This window comes from Pezoporus flaviventris, unplaced genomic scaffold (assembly GCF_033815535.1).
Source record: "Pezoporus flaviventris isolate CSIRO_AGI_PZ_B2104156 unplaced genomic scaffold, CSIRO_AGI_Pfla_v1 ptg000040l, whole genome shotgun sequence".
Classification (NCBI taxonomy): domain Eukaryota; kingdom Metazoa; phylum Chordata; class Aves; order Psittaciformes; family Psittacidae; genus Pezoporus; species Pezoporus flaviventris.
In genome coordinates, this window is record NW_026892588.1 from 5,637,275 (window position 1) to 5,656,382 (window position 19,108).

At 39.6% G+C, this 19,108-nt stretch overlaps 1 protein-coding gene across 3 annotated transcripts in view; it reads left to right on the forward strand.

Annotated features, from left to right (window-relative positions):
- Positions 1–778: 778 nt before the first annotated feature.
- Positions 779–19,108, forward strand: part of CRB1 (crumbs cell polarity complex component 1) — a 102,951-nt gene continuing 84,621 nt past the window's right edge. The window contains exon 1 of one of the 3 annotated variants that reach the window (XM_061465560.1): positions 779–1,313. In XM_061465560.1, the coding sequence (XP_061321544.1) occupies positions 1,238–1,313 (76 nt within the window). In that variant the 5' untranslated portion in view covers positions 779–1,237. The remainder of the gene's footprint in view (positions 1,314–19,108) is intronic. The other 2 variants (XM_061465558.1, XM_061465559.1) reach the window with 2 other exon arrangements.

Consider the following 19,108-nt stretch of genomic DNA (forward strand, 5'->3'; position numbering starts at 1 on the left):
GGCTGGTAGAAGAGACAATGATGGAAGGAGGAAGTTCACTGGCACACAGGCAGCTCATCCCTTTCTTGGTCTCAGAGCCTGAATGATGCTACAGCAATCATTGCTACGGGGTAGCTTACCCATAGTAAACATATGAACTTATTGCTTGTGTTTTAGGTGTGAGAAGGCCAAAGTTTGTACCGGCATCGTGGCATCTGAGCATGGCTGCTGGGGCTGTTGCTGTCTTTCTTCTTTCCTTCTGCTAGCCAAGGCCAAGGCTCTAATATCTGTGAACAAGGTTGTAATCAATGGATGAAGCGTTAGATACCAAAACAACTCTGGGCAGAAAAAGAGCATTCATTGCCTGTGCTGTGCAGCAGTGAAGAGCCACAGTGCTGCACCGCAGTGGCAGCTGGGGAAAGCTCCTTTCAGCATGGGCAGACACACTGAACTTGCACCAGGCACCTTTTCTAAGGCCAGCTCTAGCTAAAATGAAAAGGAGTCCATCACCTGGCCCCATCCCCTCCTCTCAGCAATCTTACTGTGTCATCTCCTGAATCTGCAAGTGACTGGTTCCTCTATGAGCAGTTCAAGATTACAACACAACCTGCTGAAGTTCAGAGGACTTGTGCCAGCTCCTAATTATTATGCTTTTTAGTGACAGCAAAAACATTTAAATGGAGTGTAAACAATAACAACAATACAAAATATTGTGGAAGGTAACAGGCTACTGTCTAACTACAAAAAGATTGAGAATGGGATGTGCTAATGAGGTAAGATACAGAAAAAATACTGGAGTATTTGTTAGTTGACTTTATGCAAGAAAGCATAAAGTGTTTATACTGTGAATCAGAAGTGTGATGTAAGGGAGGTTTGCTAGAAAATACCAATATATTTTGAAAGATTTAACGAGTGCTGTGCCTTATCTGCTGTGCAGTGTCAGCCAGGCAGAGCGCAACATTCCCCATCGTTCTGCAGCAGAATGCTGTGGAAGGACTCCAGTCCAGCTCAGACAAATCTGCACCAGGTTTGAAAAATCACTCAAACCTGCTGAAGTAAAACCTTAACAAGCACAACTGCCTTTTGAATCAAAGTCTGTAGATTTGCAGCGAACAGGCTGATGAGGGGCATGGGCGAAGATGGCTCGTAGGGGACTGGGTGCCTTGGGTATTACCTTAGTTTCAGAAATGAGAAAGCAGTGAGGATCAGCACCAGCCCTTTGGACAACAGACAACTCGGGGGAGAATGTCCTTTCAGAATGAATATGGCTCATTCAAGAATTAACTCTCTACTCATCTTCTACCTCAGTTTTTTGCTGCTCATCCATCTAAAAAGTAAGATTTGCACTTCTTCTTATTGTTCTGACATGTCCTCTGGGTAGATGGCTAGATATGCATTTCTAGCAAGAAGCTTGTGTTGTCAGAAGGCTTTAAAAATTTGATAGATATGCCAAAAAGATTTGGATGAAGCAAAGTTGTATGAATTTGTAGCATGATAGCTTTCCTTATCTTCATGTTTAAACTTTTTTTTTTAATGAGGAATGAAAGGATTTTAATACCTTGCTTCTCCTATTTAAAATACAACAATAAAATGTTCTGTTAAAACTGTACCTATACTTTAAAGTCTGCATTTTGCTTTAGCATAAGCCTATCTGATTAAACTTTGGTCGAATTTATCCGCTCAAGATGATTATGTCATGTATTTTAGTAGAACTCATTGCTTTATTATGTATGCTTTTTAAATTCCAACCTCTAGAGAAATCAGTTACTAAACAACTGTGATATATTTGATGTTCTAAATGTCTCCATTACAAGGGAGTATAAAAGTCCAACTATTTTTATAGAGAAAATATTCTCGGCAAACTTCCACAGAAACAGAAGTATGAAAAATATGGGAAGTCACAATGGGTTTCCTTGATAATTGTGTCAGATGGTTGAGAGTAAATACAAGCCAAGGAGCTAAATGGCCTCAGCTGGTGAGGCTGATGTATGCCTATGAAAAGCAGTAGCTCTTGAACATGTTTAAAATGAAGACAGGCAGGATGTGTGTCTGTCTGAAGAGGCTGATTTGTGTCTGCTGAATGTGAATCACAGTAAGACAAAGCTTTGAGCAGCTGCCATTAAACAAGAAGATGGCATTAGCATACAGTGTTGTGTAATCTGGGTCACCTTCTGTTGCTGCATCACTCAAATTGTTACTTGGACAGTTTACAACCCAACATAAATTAAATACTGAAAAGCAAACAGATGTAGTTGAATCAACTAGCACTAAAAAAAGCAACAGATCCAAACCCAGCCCCCCCAAAAAAAAAACTGAAAAAAAAACTCAACCAACCCCCCCCAAACCACACTTAAAATTATAGGAAAATGCACAGAATGTCATAGAAGCATCATTTTATCCTAGCAGTTTTCTTCCTTGGGGATGTACTGATGTGAATCAGGGAAGCCAAAGTGTTCTTTCTAAATTAACTCACAACAGGACACATCCTGAGAAAAGAGACTGAATCTTCCTCTTTCAGAAAGCAGGTTTTAAAGTCTGCATGCTGTAGGATGAAGAAGCAGAAAGTCTCAGAGTCTGCTACCTAGTTAAAAGAAATTAACAGGAATGGAGTTAGGAGAATTTAATTTGTACAGGTGGCAGGCAAATTGTAACAAAATATAAAAGCTCTGGGAAAGGGCGTAAAAGTTAACTGTTTATGAAATTAAAAGCATCACACACAAAGACAGAATTGCAGAAAGTAGTGGGAAAAAAAAAGGTTCCCCAAGAATCAGGGCTTTGGTTTTTTTTTAATTAAAAAAGATTAACACAAGTTTTGGATTTGAGTTTGAGTAAGCTCTGCTCAATGCAGTATGCCAAAGGGGGGAAAGAAAGTAGCTGTATGTCATTTTGTGCTTTTCCCTTGGCATAGTTTGCTGGGATGACATTTCAGATGTCATGTGTTTTCCCTGTGTTATGGCCATATGGCTAGTCTCAGGCAAGAGGCTCTTCTGTCTTTTGAGGACTCTCCTTCTCGGGTAGATTTGTGGCTATTGCAATCTGATGTGATACATATTGAGGTACACCAGGATGGAGCAGCTACAGCAGGAGCCAGAATCAGGCTCAGGACCATATCTCTATCTACCCATGCAGGGTATTTAATGATCTTGACAGATATTTGCTCTCAAGAAAGTTTTTACATCTTCTGAAACTGCTAAAAATTTCTTTTAACAAAAATATGACTGTGAACAGATGAAACAGAAACAGAAGCAGAACTGACTGCAGTTACTTCCTTACTTAAAAATTAAAGCTCAGAAAGACCAAGACAGAAAAGTTGAGGATAAAACAGAACAGAGATAATTGCTGACATATATACAAGTTAAATGAGCCATTATATTTTGAAAATCAGTTTACTGGATTTGTCTTCCCCCAGGGATTCTAATCCTAGGTCCTGCTTAAATTCTTCTTTATAATTATTTTTTTTTCCTAACAACTTGGAAATAATTAGTATTTAGAAGCCAGGGCTTCCTAAAAACATTTCTGCATATAACTTTTTTCAGCTCACTCATTTTCCTGAGGTGAATAGAGGTATGCATACATTAAGAAGTGTTCTACACAGACAGTTGGTCTTTTAGTAAGAAGTTGTGATGAGATAAAAGCATTTTTTCAGTAATGTTGCTACATTCACACGTAGCATAAAATGAATATGTTAAACTAAAAAACCCCAAACAAACAAACAACTAACCCAAAGTTGTTTAACATTATTAAAATAATTCTATGCCCTCTGATTTGTAAAATAGCTCATGCTTACTTTGGAATATATTATGCAATACTATTCTTTAACTCCTGTACAATACTAAGTGCTGTTACTACCTAAGAGTAGGTAGTAAACTTCTGGCTGCACAGAGATTTTCTATGAAGCTGAAGACCAAGGTGTTAAAGAATGTTGTCCTGTCCCCTGTACCACAGCAGGGATTTTGACACCCTTCCTACAACAATATCTGGAGGTTTTATAATTCCAGTTGTATAAAATGCTTTTGGAAAGACCAACGTAATGGTGTCAGGTGCAACTGTGCAAATACAAATGTGGGTGCTCAGAAAGACATGTACTTGATAAAAAAAAAAACATAGGTATAATTTCACCCTGCAGTTACATTTCTGAGAAGATTGTGGGCTTAGTCCTCTCTTGGCATAGAAACAAGGAGCCTGTTGGAGAGCCCTTGATTCCTTCTTGTTTGTACACTGGCCTGCCTTGGGGCAAATGCATCCATCAGGTTGCTGCGATATTTGCTGCTGTCATATCCCTGAGGTGAAGGGATGCTGCTGGTGGAGGTGTGGAGACTCTACCCAGGGGCAGAATCTCTCTGGTGGCAGACAATGCTTATCCTAATTCACATTCTGTCTTCTTGACATCACCACAGAGTCCATCACAAGTGTGCTTCAACGCAGCAAGCCTGTGGAAAGATGTGGGCAAATCATTGGAATCTAGCCCTATATTCATGTGTTGCGTGTCTCTCAGGGTTTTGCAAAACACATATTGCAGCCTGTTTCCTTCCCATACTGGCTTACCAGTGGAGCTACAAATCAATGAGAGGAAAACTCTAACTCCTTTTATTAGTTATCCTGTGCTGCTTTTTCTGTTGGAAATTGTTTTGCTGACAGCAGTAGTTTTTACTTTTGGGGGCAAAATTAAATCAAATAATATACACTAATTATCTTTCCTTTGCCAGTCATTACTTTATAAAAATCCATATGTACTATAAACTTGAGCACCTGTGGCTTGGAGAAACTCTTTGGTATATAATTCCGTGCACTTTATATGTATGTTTTCTTTTTAAATCTCCAAAACACAAAGCATGAATATGTCAGACTACACAGAACCCATTATTTTTGCCTATGGACTCTCTATAAACAGAGTTTGAGGCTTTGTCTAAAATTGCAGTGCTATGAATACGTGAAGTAGGATTCCCCATTCCCTTGATGTGAAGATAATGGCACAGATCTGCAAATTCACTTATGCCTTGTGTCCATGGTTATGAGCATTGTATGCAAGCCTGCAGTGCAAGCTGGTTTTATACAGGGTTTTGTGAACATATTTTTTTTCCACAAATTATACCAAATCAACCACTCAGAGAAAATTAACCTGGAGGTCATCCAGAGATGGCCAGCTCTGTATGAGGGGTGAACATGAATAATTACATACACTAGTTGACAAGAAGTGTGTCCCAAATCCAGAACAACGTTGATAACTAATTGCTGCCCTAGTATTGTCTAACAGGAATTGCAAGCATGTAACTCTGGGCAGAGGATTGCTTAAGAAACAGAACAAGAGAAATTATGGTAAATACAGGTATATTTAGGCATCAAATTTGGAAGTAATTCTGTTTAGGATTGAGTACAAGCTCAGAATCTTTTGTCTTAATCCAACATCCAACAACTTGGATTTTTTATTTTTTTTTTAAACAAAAGTTGCGATTTATTATTTATCACTAATGAAGAATTGATGTCTTTTCTTTTGGCAAAAAAATCAGTAAAAATACACTTTATGCTCAAATCTATTTTTCTCCATTTTAATGGCTTTGTCACCTTTCAGCAGAGAAAAAAGCCATTTGCTACTTACTTTATAAAAGTTCCCCAAAATGTTCATAAATTAAGAATGTAATTTAATTTGGAATTGCTGTTAATGTGAGCATAATATCTGAGCTTTAGTTTCACCCTATTTCCCCTTCAAGGAAAACCCCTCTGAGATGTTGGCATTATACGATTTTTCCCCGTGGACAAGAAATTTTAATTTCCTCCAAGTATTCCCATTGCTCAGCTTCTAATTACTGCTTAATTACTGTGTTAGGAATAAAGCTGTACTTATAAAGACATTTGTGGTTTTGCTCATACTGCTCATCACTTATGCACACTCAGATGATGCCAGTAGCTTCCCAGAGAAGTATTGTTGGGACGTGCATTCGATGAGTTCATAGCAGATTCAGTACTTCAGCAGATCCTCATTAGCCTGTTGTGGAGCTCAGTGCCTGTCAGAGCTGCAATCAGCAATGTCTGAGCACAGGCACCAAGCCCTCCAGCTTTTCCACTGTCCTAGCTGTCTCACACTGCATCTATATCATATAGAAAATGAAATATCTTTCAGATGTCTGCCATCATCTTCAGTGAGTTTAAAGCAACAGCTTCTTGACCCAATCGTAGGGGGGGTGTGGGTTTTTTTTGGTTTGTTTTAGGTTTTTTTTTCTTTTCATTTATATATTTTATTGTGAAATTTTATTCTCTGGAATCAAATGAAATCCTAGGAATGTAAAGTAATTTTTAAACAAGGAAGTAACTTCTGCAAGATGGAGCTGTTTGCATAAAAGTGACATTAAGAACATCCCAACGTGTATTTGAGCCTTTCAATTCAAATGCTTACAAGGCATCCTTAAGGTGCTACACCTACTATTCCAATAACAGAGCAAGACTACCAGGTTACAGGAAACCTCCCTGCTGCGTGCTTTGTAAAATGGGACCTGTTGATGCTGAGAACCAATGGAGGTTAAACATTTGCCCACATCCTATGTTAGTCATCCAGAAATTACAACGCAAGAATCAGCATCTTTGAAAATCTAGCTCTCAAATGACATTGATTTTGGCAGTACAGGCTAAAACTGAATGATGTATTCACAGTCAAGGAACAGAAAGGGAATTCTGTAGCAAGGACAGCAATCAGTCTCTATAAGCCGGTGTTATTTGTGACTAATGACCTATTAGGAAAGAGTCTAATGGGAAAGTAAGGAAGTTGGGCAAAAGGATGTTTTATCACACATTCTCAACCAGTACCACAGACCTCGCATGCATCCTGTAACGCTGTTACATTGTGCAGCATAATATACTGGAGAAATGGGTGCTGGAATGCTAAAGTATGTCATACAAGAAAAGAATATAAACCCAGTGTTTTAATATATATAAAAACTTGAAAGGTATCTCCACCCAGAGTTCACACCTATATCCATTTATGTATCCAGAGAGTTGGTTTTGGTTTTCTTTTTTTCCCCTGTGTTACTTTTGATGAACTTAAGACAGCTGAGGAGTCCTGTCCCTGTGCAACTCCATGTATCTTTTCCTCCCCACAGGAAGAAACTTAGGAGAAAAATAGCACTGTTTAGAGAATGCTTAAATCTTGATGGCCAAATTGAGTAGTTCCCTACTGAAAAGCTAGTTTTTATGTGTTGGCAGGAAAATGACATGTAAGACACAGGAGAGTAATCAATCCACTATTCAGTACTAGCTGTATTCAGTTTTGAGTGCTGCTGTGAGCAAGAGAGGCAATTAGGGAAATGCTGGAAAGGGACAGCAAAACCAGGAAGACATTTAGAAAGATGTGCCCTTTGAGAAAGGGTCACGGGAAGAGAAGCCTGAGGGAGGGAACGATTACAGTCCTACCCACATAAAAGAGAATGGCAATCAAGGAAGACAATGAGATTGCCTGCCTCCCTGTGACCTTTGGTAGGGCAGGCTCTGCGAAATAACAGATTCCACTTGCAGCACGGAAGAATTGAGGGAACTTTCTCAATTGAAGGAGAATTAAATCACTGTATCAGAACTCTTTATTGAGTGGGTTAGATAAATATCTGCCAGAGATTGTCTAGACTGCTGTTTCACAGCTGGTGTTACACAGATGAAGGGCATTTAGCACCACGTTGGGGGTGATCTGTGAAGGTCTCAGGTGATGGAGTCCCAGAGAAGCACAGGTCTCTCCTTGCCCTAAAGACTGTGGTGGCACTGAGGCTGCAGGGTAACTCAGGCACAGCTCCTGGGCCGGACAAGCAGATGGCTCCCTTCTTTCCTGCACCACAACTGAGGATTATCTGATGTTCAAAACAAAGGCAGCCCTGAACACAGCCCTGTTTGTGGCACTAACTGCTAAGTTCCTGCCTATATTTCATTGAGAAAATAGCATTCTTCGAGATTTCAAGTACCTACTTTTAATTTTTTGGCACCCTTGGCTTTAAATAAGTGCTTTGGCTATTGGAGGCCCTTGTTATGATGGCAATAGTACCCCATACTAGAGAGCATGTAGTTCAATTTCCAGATTTTGGAGTCAAATCACCTCTTAACTCTCAGTTTGAGTATATTTGATATATTGATAGTAGGATGCAAGAAAATATAATTAATGAATGGATTGCTAATAGTATGATTTTCATGGTCAAGAAGTTGAAAAGGAATGGAAAACATAGATTGCCTGCTGAACCCAAATCTTATAGCCAGCTTCTCTTTGCATATAAAAAAAATCGATGCAAGACTGGAACCTACTGCACCAAAAGAAGCATCAGATAATTCCTAGGAAACTCTCTTAAATGGCCTTTCTGGACAAGCTACAACAAATTACCATTGTTCTAGGTGTCTTCACTCTAATGCTTCATCTAAGAGAAGCTTAAAATTTTACTTTTATGACAGTTAAAAAAATAAATTATAAAACAAGGTTTAAAAACTGTACACATATACTCTGCCAACTCCCAAGCAATAAAAGGATATGTATTAGTCCATTTTCCTTTCCTCCTGATATTCAGTGCATTCCACCTAATAAGTAAGTTAGAGAAATAGCAGTGTAGGTCCCTTTCATCCTGCCTACAGGGCTTTGCAACCAAAGACCTCTCAAGAATACTTCTACTTTTTACTTTCTTTAGGGTTTGGGTTTTTTTTTCCTATTTTTTTTTTAGCTAATTCACTTCTCAGCATTAAGAAAATATTTTGAACGATGCCTCAGTTTCCAGGCAGCCTTGAGTATTCCCTTTGCTCTTTGTGGAGGCCCAAAAAATAAAAAAGGTACTGATATTTTCCTTTTCTAAGGGAAGCCTTTCAACCAAATTCATTCATCTAGAATCACAGACACTAGGCAGCAAGTAGATAAATGATGCATATTATTTTCTAGATTTATATTAGATTGTTGGTTTTAGAGACTGGCACATTTCATCAGTTCTCTCTGTACTTTTCTGTTTCCTCAGCCATTCAGTGCTATAACATATAAAAACTCTTCTCACACCAGCAAATAGCAAAAATACCCCAACCAAGATAAACCTGTTTCCCATGAGATTCTCATGTTTACTTTATATTGATTATATTTTATTCACCCATAAAATGGGTCAACAGAAAATTGCTGCTATCTTTTGACAAATACTCCAATTGACAACACTTCTCCACAGGCAGCCTGACTCGCAGTGACACACACCACGCAGCTGCCACTGGAGCTCTAAAGGACTCCTCCAGGCTGAGCAAAACACATTCCTCCCCAGGCATCAACAAAGCAAGGCTGCAGTGGCTGCTGCAACTCGAGGGGTAGGGCAGCTTCTGCCTGCCTGAAATCTTATCAGTGGGGACAGAAATGAAAGTATTTCTAGGGCTAAATATTTCTGTGGGTGAAAAGGGACATGGGCTGCTAACCCGCTACATGCAGCATCCCCGCTCCAGCAACTAAGCATCAGGGCACTTGCCTGGTGCATCCTTCTGCACTGGGGAGTGCTGTGCTTGAATATTTGTGGCCTGGGTAGATGCTCAGGGGGAAAAACTCCTTGCTTCTTTTTACTGCTGTTGCTTGCCTGCCCAAGGCTGAGCATACTGGAATCCTGCTGCCTTAACCTTTCCTGGAATAATGAGACAAGACAAAGCATCTTTAATTGCATTAGTCAGGGAGTCTGCAGACAGGATGCATTCCTTCCAAGTGCCCTAAGTCACAGTGGATCAAGACTGTGGGTAAAAAAACTAACCTGTATACCCCAACTTAAATATTCAGCCCTGGATACAATGGCCAGACATTTCCTTTGCTGGCAGTTTCTGAGAGGTATCAGTATGTCTCTGGTTTGGGACTGCCAAAGGCTGACTGCCCTCTGAAGTAGTTAAGCCCAGAGCTGCTCTAATTCACATTCAGACTGCCAGGGGAGCTATAGGAGTAGATGAAAGGCAGCACACATTGGTCATACTCTTCCCTTGATAGCTCCTATTCTCCCTTGTTGGGGTTTCTAACAGGGATGTACAAAGCACTTCATTAGTTCTTTGTTCCAAAAGGAGGGTACTAGCTCTGAATCTGACTGTGACAAATTTCTTCCTTTCTTAGCATGTCAGCTAGAGGACTTTGAAAACAACATAATTTGACAGGAAGCCAAATCAAGAACTCAGAAAGATAGACAGCCATCAGTCTGCAAGGACCCAAGCAACTGCAATTTAAGTAACCTGCACTGACGGTTTACTCGCAGCATGGAATCCAAAGTCCTCACAGTAATAATCTAGCCTTGATATACATCTGTATGCAGCAGTAGCTTCAGTTGTGTTTTGCTAAGCTTTGTGGCAATTCGTAGGCACTTAAAAAGCAGCTGTGGTACTGCTCCAGCTAGGATTAACCATCCATGAATCTGAACGTAGTCAAGTGTCCAGACAGCTGAAGAAGAGATCAGGCTCTGTTATCAGTGAAAAGCCTGCAGTACGACTCACCAACCTCCTAGCAGCTGGAAAAAGAGTCATAGAATCATAGAATAGATAGGGTTGGAAAGGACCTTAAGATCATCAAGTTCCAACCCCAATGCCATGAGCAGGGACACCTCACACTAAACCATGCCACCCAAGGCTCTGTCCAACCTGGCCTTGAACACTGCCAGGGATGCAGCATTCACAACCTCCCTGGGCAGCCCATTCCAGTGCCTCACCACCCTCACAGTGAAGAACTTCTTCCTTATATCCAATCTAAACTTCACCTGTTTTAAGTTTTAACCCATTACCCCTTGTCCTGTCACTACAGTCCCTAGTGAAGAGTCCCGCTCCAGCATCCTTGTAGTCCCTGAGACTATGTCAGAACCTTGCTGCTGCTTGAATGTCAGCCACCTCTGTTGCAGATATGGTGTAGTTTTGCTAGCACTGTGCTGAATCCAAGATGATGCTGAGAGGCAGAGCATGTTAGATCAGCTGTGTGCTAACACAACTAAATGCGCCTGTATTAGAGCTGGCTCAAAGCATGCAAAATGAGTTTTGTCTCTGCATCTGCCTACCTATACCTTGTTGTTTATAGAAGCATCTTTCCAGGGTCTCTCCCTTAAATGCAAGCAGGCAGTGCTAAATATACAACAGTATTTTGCTGGTGGTCCCATTTGGTGGGGTGGAAGTGTAAACTGGAGCTGAAAATTACATATACAGTTCTGGAAATGTTAATTACGGGCTACATAAGATGCAGTCCATTTGCAATGGCCAAGATACAGCCATGTGATATGTAGTTAATTTCTGAGTCTGCTGACTCTAAGAACTATAAAAAGGGCAAAACCTGCTAAGGTCTGACACAGAGTAAAGAAGTCGTAAGTTACCTGCTTTTCTCCAGCAGCCCCTTACCTTTCTTTGATAGCCTCATGGATAATATACAGAGAGAGCAGGCACCAGCCTTGTAAAATATGCAACAGAAGCTGCATAACAAAAGAAATACACAATAACAGTGAGAGAAGAAGCCAGAGATTGACACTGATATATCAGACACTACATCACAGCTATTGAATGTGATGAAAATGTGTAACGCCCTTTTAGGCTCTTCCTGTTGCTGTTCAATCTAAAAAGCAGAAGTTAAAAGAATGTTGAAAGTAAAGCTGCACTGATTCCTACCTTAAAAATGTAAGAAAACATGAAAATATGTTTGTGAGAATGATAATCCAAGCCTCTTGGATCACTGTCTGTGTATGTGTTTGGAGCAGTATATATCATGACAGCAGAATGCAAATAGGTGGCTCCATGACGCAACCTCAAAAAGCAAGTATCTGGCCAACATTTTGTAGGACCCACCAGTTCAGACTTACCTCCTGTTAAACACAGCTGACATTTGTAATTCTTTATTCACTACTAATGGTACTGAACATTTTGCAAACCTCAATCCATGTAAAAATGCCCTCTGCTTGATATAGCAAGAACTATCTGTTCTGTACTCTCTTGAGTATGTCTTAAATGTCTGATTCAATTCAGTCTAACATCCACCCATTTTGGAGCTCATGGAAAAGTGACAGAGCAAAATGACTAAAATCAGTTGCCATTTGCACATTCCAAAGGCTATTACCAAAGAACAATAGATTTCCTGAAAAACAAGTAGACAACTTCAAACTTCCACCACTGTCCTTAGCAGCAAAGTGACAAGACTGAGGGGTGTTTTGTGGAAAACTTTCATGGAATTAAACAGAAGGAAGGACTGGCACTGAATGCCTTTGAAGAATCCAGACAAGATCTTTCCAGCAAACAGACTGACCTAATGATTTGACAAGTGATGGAAAGAAATAAGGAAGAAGATGCAGTTCTGCACACACAGCAGAACAAAACCAGATCTATTTTTACTACATCGCTTCTACTATAGCCCAACACTCCTTCAGACACTTCATTTTGCTTGAGGAAGTGCCCACCAGTTCTAGATTCATATGGGCACTTTCTGTTCCAATAGATCTCTGTAAGCATTCCCACTGCCCAGTGACTGAGGAAAGTACCTTACAGTAGACCTGCTATATCCCCAACTATCATCTCCAAGCTGACAATGGCTTTGCTACTGTAAGATATACATATGTTGTAGGTATTCCTCATATTCCATGAACAGCATTCAGCAGAGTTGATTTCAGTTTTATTTATTCTGGTTTAGCTTTGTAAGTCCGCTTGTTTCAGTGAAGATGCTGCTGTACTACATCCAGCCAGGACCAACATGGCTTTGATTTATCTAACCAGGAAGTTTTTGGCTGCAATCCACTTCTTTTCAAGTGGATAGAGAATAATGACTTTTGAGATACTTGAGATGAACAGAAGTAGGACTACATTCTTTAGTCTTAATTAAAGAATTTGATTGGCTGGCAACGACTTCTGCTCATTATATCCCAGCTCAAACTTTGAGAGAACTGCATTCTTCATTACTACTAAAATAAAATGGAGATTGTTATTATACTTTGCAGGGATTTTTGTACAACAAATAAACAGCAATCAGAATCAGTTTGCATCCTGAATTGCATCGTTTCTTCTTCGGGCTAACACAGAAACATGATGTTTTAGAGGAAACCCACACAGTGGCTTGCCAACACTATTTAGTTATGTCTCAGTTTCAGACATTACATGTCAACTTTTCTATAGAGAGAGGAATACTTTCCCTACTTTTATTAGAATATCTGCAAACACCTAGGGAGCTGAGACTGATTTTCCTGTCTTCTTTTAAACCTGCACATCTTTATGCCAAGACTCTGAATCAGCCTGAAGAATTCCAGGTCTTCATGGGTGACTGCTTCTTTTCTGAAATCACTGATGGGCACCAACACTTCCATTAACCACAAGCATGTGGTTCCACATGCTTACAGTAAACCCGGCTTCCTGAAAATAAGGGATTTTTACAAAATCATTAAGGAAAGTTCTGAGGAATAGACACATCATAGTTGATAGCTGCTGAGCTTTCTGCTCTAGTTGATGAAATTATAAACAAGCGGGTTGGATTAGATCTCCAAAGTCCCTTCCAAACCTGTCCATTCCGTGTGAACTATTTTCATTTTAGCTGAGCCTATTACTACAGTGCTGGTAAAGCAGTCATTTCAGGGAGTATATCAGAAATACTGTCCTACCAATTTTGGAACATTTATTGCCATTCAGTAATGAAAAGATCCTTAGAGTTTGTGGGAAGATGGTTAGTGACAGGAAAAAATGGTAAGTGGAAAGTATGAGGAAAAAGACTGCAAAGTATAATTGAGATTGCATTAAAAGAAAAGAAGAATATTTATTTACTAACTTCATGAAAAAAATGAATCAAAAATCTCCAATGTTACCACTCTGCTGCACACTCAGTGACTATTTCTTCAGAACCCCCTACAGAGAAATGTGAACATGGTCCTGAATAAAACCCCATGCTCAGAAATGTATTCTGACATCAATGTTGAAAACAGTTTTAACACAAAAGAAACTCCCTTGCACAGAACAGAGCTCGAATGTTATAATGCATGTTCAGCTGCCGCAGGAACATCTGCAAAAATTGCTACTGGCCTTAAAAAATTCTAGTGTTTTTAAGATCTTGACCTCAACGAGGGGTCCAGTGATTCAGCCTTTCATATTGCAGTCATGCCCTATTCCAGCTATTACATGCCTCATTTCTGTTAATCTGCTATAATTAGTTCTGCTTCTGAAGTGAAGTCTTGCAATCTAACATTTTTCTGCGCTAATAGTGAGGGCTTTGCTTTCATGTTCAAGGTCAGTCCAGCATTTCACTTTGTAAAACACGTTTGTCCTCCTAGTACTCACACTTGTACATTTAGTTAAACTTTAGACTCTCTCAAAGACTTTTACTGGCTTTAAAGTTATCATTAAAGGTGTGATAGTGCCCAAAGCCAGCAGTCATGCAAGTCTAGAGAAACAGGCTTCTTTTAGATTCTTGCTGTTCCTTGCAAAGGTGCAGAGAAATTCTTTTCCATAGTAAAACTTTCAGCTTTTTCCTTGTGAAGAGCATTACATGTCTTACAAAACATAAGCAGATTGAGCCTCATAGTCTGCAAGTAGACAGCATCTCAGTTTCCCAGGTGAGAATGCTGAGCTGGAGAAGGGCAAGTTGAATGCCTTGTTTGCAGTGAGAGAGCTGTGAGTACAATCCAAATGATCTCCATCTTCAAACCACTAAATATAGATCTTGCATTTCTCACTTCATATGTTATACACACATATAAATATAGATATATTGAGGGGAGGGGATACACCCACTTTTCCAGATTTTTGTTGAGCCTGAGAGGTCTGTAAATATAGCAAATATTTGTCTTTTTTTTTTTTTTTAAGATAAAAAAATTGTTTATTCATTCTTACAACAAATTTCGCAAATTTCATTGCGAACTGTAAGGATTTCTTTTGTATATCGCTTCTTTTATTTGATAATTCTTAGCCCCCCTTTGTGAAGGGATCAGTACACTCTTTGCAATCACTAGCTTGGCGTCTTATAGACTATCCTTTCTGAGGGTTGGTGAGATTCTGTGATTACTAGAGGCACAGGATGGCTGAGGTGTGAACACTAATGGAAGGAGGCATTTGGGCCCCAGGCAAGAAACACACTCTTCTCCAGCTGATGCTCAATTCAAAATGGCAGACTATTTTCAGGTTAACAAAATGTAACTGGGCAACCTTCAGCAGTGCGTAACTTAGACTACAATCAGTTTAAACGGCTTTACTTAGAGCATTGCTGCTGCAGCTGTGGATAAAATTTGCAGTTCATCTAAAAGTCACCCATGCTGTTACAAATTGCAAATAGACATAAACCAGGGATGGGATAACAACAGAACAGCAAGCATTTCTATGGATATTCTCAGTTATTTCATAGGCAACAAGTAAAAAAATCTGTTAACTATTCAGCCTACTTAAAATAGAATAAATTATAATAAATGCAATATATAGACATAGAATAGTTAGCATTAATATATAAAATAGAATAGTTAAAAACTAATTCTTAGATCTGAAAATACTCTCCCTGAAGTATTTTGAGGAGTCTAGAGTACATTATTTCCTGGAAACTATTCAGGAGTTCATTTTCCTTAAACCTCTTCAGCTGTATTTATAAAGTCATTTAGAACCCCTCTATCAGTGGGGGTTTATTTTTCCAGAATTAAGATGATATTGACTACTGTCCATCTAAGCCCTCTTATACCTGATTATCCTGATGTGCAGAAACAGGACAAAAACAGTAAGAAACTCCTTAATTCTTCCCACCTCTAAGGCTGAGGAGGAAGCCACAGAACACACGTAAAAAGAGCAAATCACAGACCTACTGCAAAACCAGTGCTAAATTTTAAATCCTAACAACTGCTCTAAAGGTGTGTAGCACCTTACTCTGCAAATGCTTTCAGTAGAGCAGATAGTACTGCTGTACAGAGCTTTGGTGCCAGAATTGAGTCTCATAAGAGTTGTACATCTGTCCTGTACTTGCCCCTGTGCAAATGTGTCTGTTTTCCAAGGATATTTCAGAAAAAAATCCCCAAAACCAAACAACCCCCTGTGGGGCTGAATTATGTGCCTAGAGTCTGCCCTGCCTTGGGAGCAGGATATTTGGCACCTTGCAGTGCTGAACTCAGAACACAATTAGATCGTGCTCTAGACTGTTGCCACAATCACAGTGTGCCACAAGCAGAGGTTGTGGCTCAGGCACTCAAGAAAGTATCTTGGAATTATGTCAGCTGGAAAAGCCTTCCTCTAGGTGGGCAATAGAATATATTTCCATGCTCTTTAGAAAGAGAAAAATATGGTTTTTATTCCTGTTCTTCAGTTTTCTCAGAAGTGTGCTTGTTACAAGTTAATATGTCTGAAGTTTAAATCCCAGTGGTGATGTATTGATAATATTAGGGACTGGAACATGGTCTAAAAGACACTAAAGGACAAGAGTTAGGGAGGAAAGGCATCCTTGTAAATGGCGTTAAGTCCTTCTTTGACTCCAAGTTTCCTCCAGACATGTTCATAGTCTAGTAACTTAAATTAAATTAAATGTATTGCTCAGCACATGGTGACAATGGTTTTATCATCGAAATATTTTCTCTACAGAGCACTCCAAGTACTGACAGCTCTTTCCTCTTCCCCTTCTTCACACCGTTGCCCTTCTATATTTGCCTTGACACTGTCTTCACATTGTCTTGACATTGTTCTGGCAGTTACACAAACTCAATCACTGCAGCAAACAGCCATGACAATACAGAGAAGAAAAAGGAAAAGTGTTATGAAACTTCTTAAGGAACTGTGAAGAATTACAGACTAGTGAAAACAAGATTCTGCTCTTTCAAAACTACATACCTAGTGAGTTTTTAATAAAAACTGCTTTATAAAAGCCTTCAGCCAAGGCTGGCAAAAGCCATCTCAAAGAAATCAGCTGGCAGTTATGAATTATGTAGCTAAAATTCAGATGTTCTTAAATGACAATCCCTCTTACTTCCGTGAGTTCAGGTCCTTTATGAAAGCTACTTCAACCCACTTCCTGGGGAGCAGGGCATGCTGGATTACTGTGAAATGCTGACTCCAGAGACACTTTCTCTTAAGCATGCCATTCAAACTGTGACCCCTCTGGGGGCCAGCCAGGACAGAGGGATATCAGAGAAAGAAGAATATTGCAACAGGTTAGCTGGAGCATTACTTCCCTTTACTAATAATAAAAACAGAGTATCAGTTTGTTGGTTCACAACTTAGACAAGAGTAGCCTGGAAAGAAAGCATCACTCCCTCACAATCAATCAAATGCCAAGCATTGTGGTAATAGGCAAAAAAATCTAAAACCCCAGCATGTGTGGGGTAAGTTTAGTAACTGTGAAGTGTTCCTTTGGTTGAATTAAACTTCCAAGCAAATTCTGAGCTGTTTTATCATAGTAGGGATGCAATGAAGTGCTTAGAGACCATGCATGTACTTGGCAAGTTAAGCTTTGTGATTCAACAATTTGACAAAATTGCTATTGTTTTGAGTAGGAGTTCTGATCACCAGGAACCATGGAGTGGTTTGTGTGATTTTTTTGTTGGGCGTTTTATAGTTTGTTTGGTTTTGTTTGGTGTTCTGGGTTTTCTTTTCCCCATAAAATAAACCTCTTCATACATAGCTTTGATACTAATCCAAATTCTTGGTATGTACAAGAGTACCTAGGTGATACAAAAACTATTTTTAAAAACTACTTCATATTATGCTTGCATGCACACAATCCATACCTTACCTGGAAAGCATAATGAAAGCACATCCATTGAAAGCAGAATGGAGCTCATCACCAGGGCATAACAATATGTTGCTCTGTAAGTGATGTGCAGTGTTCCCAGCAGATCAAACAACAATTGGTTCTCCAGCATAGTTGCCCCTCTCCTGTTCCATTACTGCAGCTTGCTTTCTTCTCCCCAGTTTAATTATAGAGGGAAGGCAGTCTGAAGCTTACTGCCTTTCCTGCAGAGCTCAGTCCTTTCTCAGAGAGCCTATGGACAGCAGGGCTGATGACCAGGCACTAAACCTCTATCCTCACAGAGCATAGGCTCTTAATCAGAATCTCCCAAACTTCAGGGCTAGCCTGGCAACAGAAACCCAAATGATGTTGCACAGACTTGGGCTCCAGAGCTATAAGAAACCTCAGCCCATTCTCTCTTTGCCCTCTCCCATTAGTTCCCTAACCAGCCAAGGAGAGACAACAGGCTGGAGGTGCTAATCTGTAATCTGCTGCTAGACCTGCACCTGGCTCTGCATATCCACCCCAACAGGAATCAGACCAATGCTGCTGGGGAACTAAACTTTCTGCTTCTCAGATGTAATCCATGAATGCAATACATGGAAAATACAGTAATTCCCACATGTATCTAGCATGTATATTTAGGATTGCAGGGTGAACAAAATGTCAGTAAAATCTTCTTTTGACATCAGAATGTACAAAAATAAACCATTCTTCAAGAACGAATCAACACATTTAATAATGAGCACATGATGCTAAGAGTGAACTGAGCATGCACATATATATTCTGGTTAATTTTGCGCTGAATTTCATATGTTCAATCATGATAACTAAAGTACAGGTAAGATACAAACAGAACAGAAGAAAAATTAGCCTAGAGAATTATTGGCAGAAACAATATGCTTCAATTCATCCAGAGAGAAAATTAAACCTTAAAAGCATCTGCCTGAGGTCACTTGAAGCATGGGCTGGATCCAATAAAGAAAAATGGCACAAAGGAGTAGGCTCCACATAAATGCAGGCACTTTTAAATTACAGACTGTAATCCATGGTTTAAATGCTATACTGGATGGTGATACTCCAACTGCCCTGGCAAGCTGAATGACAAACATTTTGATGTATCCTTCCTACATTGCTATGCCTACAAGCTCCCTTGATTATTAATGGAGTAATTTTTGTTACAGTAGGCTACTACAGTCAAATCAATACCAAAGTGTCTTGAAAGGACACCACAGCTGAATCTCTAATTAAGTAATTGTGCCTTTTAAATGAGGAATACAGTTACAGAGCCTTGTTCTGTTCAAGTCTATCTATAATTAATAATCCCAATGATCAAAGGGAATGCTATCCTAAGAGAAAATTGCTTTTGAGAATTCCCAGGTATTAAGTACCGAGAATCATTTCCCAATCTGTTCTTCAGTCTCTCAGCACAGGAGGTTGTATGATGCCCTTTGGGATCAAAAAACAAGTCCTGTCATAGAC